This window comes from Capricornis sumatraensis, chromosome 3, assembly GCF_032405125.1.
Source record: "Capricornis sumatraensis isolate serow.1 chromosome 3, serow.2, whole genome shotgun sequence".
Classification (NCBI taxonomy): Eukaryota; Metazoa; Chordata; class Mammalia; order Artiodactyla; family Bovidae; genus Capricornis; species Capricornis sumatraensis.
The window spans coordinates 15,588,112-15,599,423 of record NC_091071.1 but is presented as its reverse complement, the minus strand read 5'-3'; the positions used below and the strand labels follow the sequence as shown (position 1 = coordinate 15,599,423).

Sequence of the window (11,312 nt, the reverse complement as noted above, 5' to 3'; positions counted from 1 at the left end):
TAGTCTCTAGCTTCACTGCAGGGGCTTCTCGTTGCGGTGGCTTCTCCTGTTGCGGAGCTCGGGCTCTAGGGCACGTGGGCTCAGTTGTTGTGGTACACGGGCTTAGTTGCTCCTCCCCGTGTGGGATCTTCCCAGATCCAGGATCAAACCCGTGTCTCCTGCATTGGCAGGTGGGTTCTTTATTAATACCACTGAGCCACCCGGGAAGCCCCGGGAGAGCCTTTCTGATGGTGCACTGGGGAGATCCTACGTCCACCCTTTTTGATCTCAGATACCTCTTTACCTTTTTCTGTTCCTCCATTTCCTTAGCTGTAAAATGGGGGCAATACCATCCTCATGGTTTCAGCTGAGACTCAAGTGAAAAACTCCACGGGTGACACAGAGTAGAAACTCAGCAAATAGCCACTTCCCTTCCCTTCCTTCTTCCCAAAGTACTTTCAGGTCCCCGAACAGATTAGAGCCGGGCTTCTGAACAAGAAAACCAGGAAACTGCCAATTATGGTACTGGGACTTCAGGCAAGTTCCTGTTCCAGAAGTGCTGGAGATTCCATTTCTTCATCGGAACCACCTGCTAAAGTTGCTGGGACCATTGACTGATTGCTAGACCCTGGCCTCTTCCCAGCCTTCTCGGATTTCTGCCTCTGCAGCACTCAACCCCAGCAGGGACTGGACTCACGTGAGGCAAGCAAGGGTCCTGCGGCACAAAACTGAAAGAGCTCAAGCTCGAGCTCCATTGTTGCGCCTCCATCCTTGCTTGCCTCTCTCTAGTCCAGGCTAGCTCCTGACAGCCCTTCTCCGAACCATTTCTCCCTTTCTTCCCCCTAGACATCATTTTCTCTTGGTTTCTTTCCTCAAGGCTCTCTTCTGCCTCCTGCAGATCCTTCTTCCTCAAATTGTAGTGTCCCCTCAGTGTGGCGAGGACTGTTCCTCTTTCCCTCCTGGTGAGCATACATGCTAAGTCGTTTCAGTCGTGTCCAACTTTGCGACCCTATGGACTGTAGCCCACCAGGCTCCTCTGTCCATGGGATTCTCCAGGCAAGAATACTGGAGTGGGTTGCCGTGCCCTCTTCTAGGGGAATCTTCCTGACCCAGGGATTGAACCCATGTCTCTTCCTGCAATGGCAGGCAGATTCTTTACCACTCCCGCCACCTGGGAAGCCCCTTCCCTCCTGAGTACACAGCTAAACTACATTTCCCAGCCCCCGCGAAAAGAGACCACCATGTGACTGAATTCTGTCCGGTGGAATGTGAACAAAAGTGATACAGGCCACTTCCAGCCTTCCCATGATCCTCCCTAGGAATGGCAGAGCCGTAAGATAGAAGGAGCCTGGGTCCCTGAGTGAGCTCGTGGAAGGTTGCCCTCCAAATACCAACACTAAATTGTTGGATAAGCGAGAAAAAGCTTCTTTTGAGTTCTACCCCTGAGATTTGGCAGTTGCTTATTAATAGCGGTTAGCTTGCCCTAACACAAGAAGATTCTCTCCACAGCTCTTCCTTTTCTCATTCTACACGATGAATGATACAGTTTATGCATTTATCCATCAGTGCCATTATTTAAATTGCTATGCAAACTCAGAGGACTCTTTATTTCTCCAGCTCTGATCCCTCCAAAATTTCAGGTCTCTACTTCTAACATCCCTCCTGACAGTTCTAAAAACAAACTCATGGAGAGTTCCCTGGTCACTACTGGTTAGGATTCAGCATTTTCACTGCTGTGGCCTGCAGTTCAATTCCCCTGGTTGGGGAATTGATGTCCTGCAAGCTGTGCAGAGCAGGCAAAATATAAATAAATACATAAGTACAGAAATACTCATGTTTTCTCCCCAAACTGCTCATCTCTCTGCATTTTCACATAATTATGTCAGCATCTTCATCTCCCAAGACAGAAACCTTGGAGTCTAACCTCATTCTTCCTCTCATCATCTCAATAGTCAATTAGTTCCACAAATCTTATTCTCTGGATAAATATATTTCAAGCCTGACCTCTTCTTTTGCCTTAGACCAGACTCCCACCCTGTCTAACTTGAACTAGGCTAATGCTCCCATCTCCGGTCGCACTGCCTTCAAGCCATGCTCCTGGATGCCAGTTTCAGTCAAAAAACTGATCTGGCTCCTCCTCACAGGGGGGATGCCCCCACCCTTCCTCTCTGCGTGAGCATCTCTGCCTTGCTTCTGTGTTAACTAAACAAACTGTTTCTCTACGTGCTCTCCCACTTGTTGTGCTATCTCTAATAATTAACTTTGTACCTGCAAAAAACAAAGTCAAAAGACATCTGATCCTGCCATGGCTTACGTGAAAAACATCGTTTGCTCATTCTTTCATTCATGTACTCCTCCATTCAGTAAACACACATTAGGTAAGCATGCCAGGCTCTGGAATCTGGAGTCATAAAGACGACAGGAACAGGGGACACCTTCGCATGATGACAGCCCAGTTGTTCTTACTGTCACATGAGGCACTGTCGGAGTGGAGGAGAAACCCTCTGCTGGGCATGGAGGCAGCGAGGGTGGCTTCGCAAAGGCAGTGACATTTGAGCAACATCTTGATGGTTAAGAGGAGGTTGGAGGGAAGTCAAGATGCGTGTGGGGTGGGCAAGATGGGGAGTGGGCGGGCTTCAGGCGGAGCATGCGCAAATGTAGGAGTGAGTATGTGGCCCTCTCCGTGGCTGGCAGCACTGGGGGTCTGGGCCATGGTCTGGCTAGCTGTCCTGAAGACATGAGCTGGGCAGGCAGGTTTGCTAAGCACCCCAGGTCTGGCCATGGTCTGGCTAGCTGTCCTGAAGACACCCACTGGCAGCTCATTGCTGGGGATACACAGATGATCTCCAGAATAGTCTGAGTTTTCTGATGGCTAATGGCTGGACCCCAAACATCCCAAACAGGAGCAGACTTATGGATGCAGAGGAAAATGAAGTGTAAATATCCACTTTTAGAAACGAGATATACTTTGAACCATGTTTTGAGACCCTTTTCCTGACTGGAGAAGTAAATTACATGACTAGATTTTTCAAGACCAAAATCCTCTTCCACCTAGAATTTGCACTGGATGACAAAGCTGTATTTATAACTGATTATAATGTGCACTTTTGAAAATAAAATAGGAACATGCGTTTTAAAATATAAGATGAAGAATTAAATACCATATATGGTTGGGTGTGTGAAGTATTCTGTTATTTAAGATACTAGAAAATGCTGGCAATTTTGCAAAAGAGGAAAACTGTTATTTTACCATCAGGACAAAATTAGTATTTTAAATATTTTATTTTTTATTTATTTATTTTGACAAAGGGTACGGGTTCCGTACCTGGTTGCGGAACTAAGATCCCTCCTGCTTGCACAGCATGGCCAAAAAAAAAAAAAAAAAGGGCACCCAGACATGTGTGGGGAAGACTAGATTTCCACCCCCGCTTCCCCAGGTGTGGGTGGCACAATTCTGGGTGGGTCCCTAGCCACTTTCCACCACTTCTCTCCCCATCTCTCCCCCACCCTCCCATGAACTGTCTGACCCAGCTCTTTCCCTGTCTCCCACATCCCCTCCGATCCAAACCACCTGGCAGTCACACTACCATGGTGTCCCTTGGCCTCTCCTTTTGTAGGTCAGTACGTCTGCTCTTGGTCACTGCTCCTCTTAACAACTTCCTCTTTGCAAGTCCTCTTTGTTCTGGGGAAATACCAACAGCCTCCGGGTCCACGTGGTGCCCAGGGCACTGGCCTGGGCTGGTCTCAGAGATAGTGCAGCTGGGTCTGGTCCCCTTTTCTCCATCCCAGAGCCACAGGGATGCTCCTGGTTCTGGGACCTGTCACAGCTCCCTCTCTCACAAACACATTAAACGGGTAACAACATCAGTGAGTCCTGGGCCTCAGTGTGCCCACTGGAGGGGTGGTGGGGGGAGCGGAGGGGATGATGGATGAAAGAGTGGGGGGTGGCAAGTGGGGGAGGGTGTGGCTGGAGGGGTGGGGGGGGAAGTGGGGATAGGGGTAGAGGTTACGGGGTACTTTGAGGCTGAGTTGAAGAACGACGCTCAGTCACACATGCAGTCTTTCTCTCACGCCAGGCCAGACAGAACTAAATTTTCCATCCCCACCCATCTGAGCAAAGACAAGGGCGCCTATGTTCTCAGCACCTCTTTAGGGTGGCATCTCCCCAGCCTCCGCAGCCTTTCCTGCCCCTCCCTCACACCGTCTATACTGCTCCCCACTGTCGTTCACAACATCACCAAGTCCTTGCCTCCTGCACACAAACCGCATGCATGAGTGGACCCACGCAGACGCCAAGACTTCTAAGAACTACACCTGCCCAGAAACTTCTCACCTCTGCTCTTGGGAGGAGAAACAACCGAAGCCTCTGGCCACCTCCATCCAGAGTTGGGGGGAGTGTGGCAGTTGGGACCATGGGCCAGTCTAGGGGCCTGGGGCTGTCACAGATACACTGAAAGCACCCCGAGGTGACACCACCCAGCCCATGCTCTGGGCCAGCCTGGCACAGACCACTGGCACCCAGAGTTACAGGCAGTTATGGGCTAATCCACTACAAATGTCCCAATCCATGGGGCCATTATGTACTTTCCAGAGTAATCCTGAAGTGGGAGGTTGCTGGGTTGCCAATTCCTTCTTCCCTGATATTTGTGGGGAATCAGCTGAGAAATCATCAATCCAGGAAGTTTGGCATTTCCAGAGACTCGGCAGCTAGTTTCAAGGACCAAAATGTGGAGAAAATGTGATGGGGAGAAGTAGCGGTTGATGAGGAAGTTTCATTCGTTCCATCTGCAAGTGTTCAGTGGGTGTAGGCCCCAGTCTAGGTGCTGGGGGTAGATGCTGGGGGTGGATGCTGGCTAGAAGAGCCAGGGTTAAGAAGCTGAATGAAGATTGAGGGTGAAGATGCTGTATTAAAATCCAAAGAGCGCTGGGTGAAAATGCTGGGTGACGGATGAGGAGGCTGGATATCAACCTCTTGGTGATGATGGGAGGGAAGGTGATAAAAGCAGGAATGGTTCTAAACTCTAGCCTTGAGATTCTTGAGCATTAAGGGGTCTTCACCTCTCTCACTTCTGGCCCATTAGAAGTAGGGGCCTCTGCACCCTCATCCTCTTTGCACACCAGCGGCTCCTCTTCCCCCTTTAAGCTGGAGGCTGCCCCTGCCTTTAGCTCCTCCAGCGCCATGGAGCCCTGGCGAGACTTCCGTCTACCAAAGAAAGTGGTGAGTGTGGGTCGCTGGCCAGACCCCTCCCTGTGGGGGCCATCAGAGTCATTGTTCCCCCCAGACGCTCCCTCTGTCGCTGTCATGGCCTCCTCATCAGACACCCGGGCGACCCCAGCCCAGGCGTCTACCACCCCGTTGCGTTTTCCACTTCTGCTCAGTGTCAGGACTCCCGTCTTGCGCTTCTGCCGCCGGAACCACAACAGGACTGATGCCACGAGGACAACGACCACCAGCAGGGCCACGAGCACAACCACCAGCAGGGTGCCGTTTGTCCCCTGAGCTGGAATTAGTGTGTCCCTCCTGGTTACGTTTGTGGAGGTATTTGAGCTGGATGTTGTTACGCCATGGCTAGTGGGGCCACTGGTCCCCATGGGAGTCTTGAGAGAGGTAGCTGGCATGGTGACCAGGAGTCCACTGGACCCCTTGGAGGTCTTAGGAGGACCAGTTTTCATGATGACAGGGGATCCACTGGTCATACTGATGGTCTTCAGAGAGCTAGTTGCCGTGGTGACAAGGGGTTCCCTGGTCCCACTGGAGGTCTCCAGAGAGCTTGTTGCCATGGTGACAGGAGGTCTGCTGGTCCCACCAGAGATCTCCAGAGAGCTAGTTGCCATAGTTAATAGGACTTTGCTGGTCTCACTGGAGGTCTCCAGAGGGCTAGTTGCCATGGTGACAGGGGTTCCACTGGTCCCATTGGAGGTCTCCAGAGGGCTAGTTGCCATGGTGACAGGGGTTCCACTGGTCCCACTGGAGGTCTCCAGAGGGCTAGTTGCCATGGTTTCACCAGTCATAGTAGGGAGTCCTGTAGGTTTCATTACTGAGACACCAGGTATGCTGGGGGTATCAGAGATTTTCATGGGCATTGTTGACTTCTCGGTTGAATCTTCCTGGGAGATTGTTGACTCAGATACAGGACTGTCCCTGCTTGCAGCAGGGGAAGTTTCAAGAGAGGACACCACATTGGGTATATAGGAAGGCGGGAAGGTCTGGTGCTCAAGGTTATCACTCATCTTAGAGGCCTTGTTTGTTGTAAGACTGGTTGCCACTGAGTTGAATGTTAGCTTCCCAGAGACCGAAGAAGAAAGAAAGTCTGTTGTGGGTTTAGATATCCACGAAGGAGAGCTGCTTGGGGACACTTCAGTCAGGTTTTCCGCCCTCATGCTCCCGAAGAGGAGGAGAAGCAGGATCATTTCCAAAGCAAAAGGCATGAGCAGGAGTTGGGACCTGAGGGTGGGGAAGTTGGAGAAGTAGAGCACATTAGGATCTGCGGGTAGGGGAGGACCGAGCCAGGCCCTCCCCTCCTGCCCACTTCCCTGCCAACTGCCGGTTCAACGGCTTTTTCCACCCTTGCTTTCACTAGCGTCAGAAATAACAAGATACTGGCTGCACCCCCATCAACTCTATCCCTCAGGACCCCTCGGCGCGCTCTAGCCATTGCCATCCCATCCTGCCCTGCCCTGACCGCATGCAGCTCCGATGGCTCCTCGTCCTTTTTTCCCATTATCTGGCAAGGTCTTCTCAAGCCAGAGGCACATTCCCAGGTCCACCGAGGCCTCTGCCCCACCACGTCCCACTGCTTACCAGCTCACTTGAAAAGGGCACAGGGCTGCGACCAGGCTGCTCCAACTCCTCCTGAAGCTGGGGCAAGACTGGCGGTCAGGGGCCCCAAGGGGAAAGGAAGTGGCCCTGGCTCCACCCACTCCAGCATCCTGCCCCACCCTCCCGCTCCTACATTGCCCTGTGATGAGAGAGGCATCACTCACTTTTTGAGGGTCCCAGGTGATGACAGGGGCTCTGGGGTCTCAGCTGCAGCAGGTGAGGATGGTGGGCGGGTTCTGGAATGGGGATTCCTAGATCTTCACTGGAAAATGGGATGGCAAGTTGGTGACTCTGGAACAGGTATAGGGGTCACAGCAGAGCTGGTGGAGATGGGTGCTTGAAAACAAAGGGGTGTGGAGGAGGAGATGGGAGGGGAAGGCGGTTTCCTTTGCCTTTGTGGTCCCCAGGCTGTTAGGTGCGCCCCCAAGGCTAGCACGTCTTCTGCCCCAGGAGCTCCCAGGAAATACCAGGGCAAGAGGAAGCCCTTGACTCCAGGTGGGGGCAGTGAGAGCCTTTGCAGGCTGTGTGAAATTCCTGGTGGGCTCTGGACTTCTCAAGAAGCTGGGGGTGGTTACCACAACAGCCCCAGGCATGGACTGCCTGACTAAATCAAAGTGGTTATTGAGCACTGAATATGCAGTCCATGGGGTCACTAGGAGTCGGACACGACTGAGCGACTTCACTTTCACTTTTCACTTTCCTGCATTGGAGAAGGAAATGGCAACCCATTCCAGTGTTCTTGCCTGGAGAATCCCAAGGACAGGGGAGCCTGGTGGGCTGCTGGCTCTGGGGTCGCACAGAGTTGGACACGACTGAAGTGACTTAGCAGCAGCAGCAGCATGCTATGATCTTATTTTGTTAATTTTTGAAACTTTGTATTTATTTAATCACTTTTACCTGTGCTGGGTCTTTGTTGCTACACAGGCTTTTTTCTCGTTGCAGCGAGCGGGGGCTACTCTCCAGGGGGTGGTACTTGAGCTTCTCACTACGGTGGCTTCTCTTGTTGCGGAGCATGGGCTCTAGGGCACGCGGGCTTTAGTTGTTGCCACACGTGGGCTCAGTAGCTACACCTCTGGGGCTCTAGAGCACAGGCTGAATAGTTGTGGTGTATGGGCTTTAGTTGGTCCACAGCATGTGGGATCTTCCCAGATCAGGGATCGAACCTGTGCCTCCTGCACTGGCAAGTGGATTCTTTACCACTGAGCCACCAGGAAAGCGCCCTCCTTTTTTTCATTTTAATTGGAGGATAATTGCTTTACAATGTCACGTTGCATTCTGCTGTACAACAACATGAATCAGCTATTAAGTATACATATATCCCCTCACTCTTGAGCCCCCTCCCATTATGCTATGATCTTATTTTTGCAAAAGACTAATAAAAATGTGGGAATCTACATGGAAGACACTGAAAAGATATCTACAGAGGGGATTAACAAATTTTGTTGCTTAGGAATGAGCAGAGTTCTCTATTTTCTTCTTTGGGTGGTTGCTGTTTTTTCACTTTCCTTTAATTTGAGAGCTTTGACTTTTGGCATGTATATATGATTTTTTTTCTTTTTTTTACCTTTCTTTTTTTAAAAAATCAAAACTGGTATTTATGTTGTGCTCAATCACTCAGTCGTGTCCAACTCTTTATGACCACATGGACTGTAGCCCGCGAGGCTCCTCCATCCATGGGATTTCCCAGGCAAGAATACTGGAGTGGGCTGCCATTTCCTCCTCCAGGGATATTTATGTTGTACAAGTACTAATACATGTACATGACATGTGACCAAAACAGGCCAGTATCAGGGCCTGGGACTGTACCTAACTCACAAGCTAACGAATTAGTCTGACAAAGACATGAGACTCCTAAGTCAGAGACACAGAAACCCACCACTCATCACTCAGCAAACAGCAGATGCGCTGCGTCTGCTTCAGTTCCGCTTACCCCGTCCCTCCCCTCGCGCCGCCCCCCCTGCCCCCCCCCCCGCACCCCTCACCCCCCCACCACTCCGATTCGCACAGCAGTGAACACGGAGAGACTTGCCCCACAGCTGAGGAACTCTGAGCTTGTAGAATTTCCTTCTTTTTGAGTAGGTGGTAAGCAAACTTGCCCTTTGTCCTGAAGGGAGACATTACTTCATCCCTCAGCGTTACTCACTGTCAACACAACCTTGAGAAACTGCCTGGATGTAGAACGGCCAGGATCATGTATTGTTGGCATATCAGCAAGAGTATGGGCTTAACAGGTGGCTCAGTGATAAAAGAATGTACCTGCCAATACAGATGAGGGTTCAATCCCTGGGTCAGGAAGATCCCCTGGAGAAGGAAATGGCAACCCCTTCCAGTATTCTTGCCTGGAGAATTCCATGGGCAGAAGAGCCTGGTGGGCTACAGGCCATAGGGTCACAAAGAGGGGGACACAACTTAGAGACTGAGCATGCACGGACGTATGCACACATAGCAAGAGTATGCAAGTATGCTCTGGGCTGCAGGGGATTGCCTCTTCCACCAGGCTCCTTGGAAAATGGCTGATCCCAGGGCTGGAGCCTGGAAAGTATAAGATGAACCCAAAGAACTATCTTGTTCCCTGATTTCAAGCTATATCTCATGCTACAGTAATCAAAACAGTATGGCATTGGCATAAAAACAGACACATAGATCAATGAAACAGAATAGAGAGCCCAGAAACAAACTCACACTTAATTGATTAATTAATCTGTCAATTAACCTATGACAAATGAGTCAAGAATATGCTATAGGGAAAAGACAGCCTCCTCATTAAATGGTGTTGGGAAAACTATACTACTTACAAAAGAAACAAACTGGACTACTTTCTCACACCATATGCAAAAGCAAACTCAAAATAATTTAAAGACTTGAATGTAAGACTTAAAACCATAAAACTCCTAGAAGAAAATATAGATGATAATCTCCTTGACATTGGTGTTGACAATGACTTTTTAGATTTGACATTAAAAGCAAAAATAAATGGGACTACATCAAACTAGAAAGCTTCTCCACAAAGGAAACCATCAACAAAATGAAAAGACAACCTACAGAATAGGAGAAAATATTTGCAAATCATGCATCTGATAAGGAGTTAATATCCAAAATACATAAGGAACTCATGCAACTCAATAACAACAACAAAAAAGCCTGATTTAAAAATGGGCAGAGGAAAAAGAAAAGTCAAAAAGAATAGAAATGGGCAGAGGGCTCAAATAGGCATTTTTTCAAAGAAGACATACAGGTGGCCAACAGACACATGAAAAAATGTTCAACATCACTAATCATCAAGAAAATGCAAATCAAAACAGCAATGAGGTGATCACCTCGCACCTGTCAGAATGACTAGTATCAAAAAGACAAGAGGGACCTTGGCAGTCCAGTGGTTAAGCCTCCCAGCTCCCACTGCAGGGGGCACGGGTTCAACCCCTGGTGAGGGAACTAAGATACCACAGGGCACAACTAAGAATTTGTACATTGAAACTAAAAAAAATTCCGCTTGCCACAACCAAGACCTGGTGTGGCCAAATAAGTAGATATTAAAAATACTGATAATAAAGACAAAAAAGACCAATTTACAACCAACATAATAATAATGGATTCAGATAAGAATGAATGTTTAAAACCACTGGGTGAAATTGGAGCAGGGAGGTGTGGCATGCACATAGGGTATGTTTATAGTGTTAAAGCTATGTATTTATAGTCCACAACTATGTATTCATTAAAGGAAAGTGGCAACTTTACAGTGGAGAAAACTAACAGACACTATCTTACCAGAGCAGTCAAAGTTCACATCACCAGTGATAGTACAAACCCAACAAGAGGCTCCAGATATGATGCACTGAGAAGGATCCCTTCTGTCCTAGCAAACAAATGCAAAAACCTGAATCTAATCACTGAGAAATATCAGGCAGATCCAAATTGAAGGGCACTTTACAAAAGCAACTGGCCCTTACTCTTCAAAAATGTCAGTGGCAGGAAGAACAAAGAAAGCCTGAGACACTCTTTCAGAACTTCAAAGAGTAGAGACTTGAGCACTAGATGCAATATGGTATCGTCAACAGGAAAAAAAAGATGCTGTAAAGGACACCAAGGGATAACTGGCAAAATTTGATTAGACTGTAGAATATATAATAATGTTGTTGAGTTAACATTAATTCCTTGAATTTGATAAGCATATTATGGCTATATTCCTAGTTTGAAGGAAATAACATGTTTAAAGAACGTAGGAGTCATGGTGCATAATCCAGCGAGTTCCTCCTCTTCAATAGTTTTACACACACAATAATAACAATAGAAAATTTAAAAATTTGGAAGATAAAAATAAAGCACATATGGAAAAATAAAATGAAGTGAGGGGACTACCAGGTTGATGAACATGCAGATATGGGGCGAGATGGGGGCGGGGCTTGGAAGCTCCGCCCCCTTTCCCCCAGACCTTGCCCTTTTCCTCTCTTCCATCTCGCTGTTCCTGCATTATAAACTTTTATAACAAACCGGTTATCGGATATATCACCATTTT

The 11,312-nt window shown here is 48.7% G+C and overlaps 1 protein-coding gene across 1 annotated transcript; it reads right to left on the bottom strand.

The window, feature by feature from the left end:
• Positions 1–5,022: 5,022 nt before the first annotated feature.
• SPN (sialophorin) lies at positions 5,023–6,360 on the bottom strand. The gene has a single exon (XM_068966981.1). The coding sequence runs from the start codon at positions 6,358–6,360 to the stop codon at positions 5,023–5,025; it is 1,338 nt and encodes a 445-aa protein (XP_068823082.1).
• Positions 6,361–11,312: the final 4,952 nt, after the last annotated feature.

Excerpts from the sequence above, each read along its gene's own strand:
- SPN (XM_068966981.1), bottom strand. The coding sequence starts at position 6,360 with ATGAGGGCGGAAAACCTGACTGAAGTGTCCCCAAGCAGCTCTCCTTCG.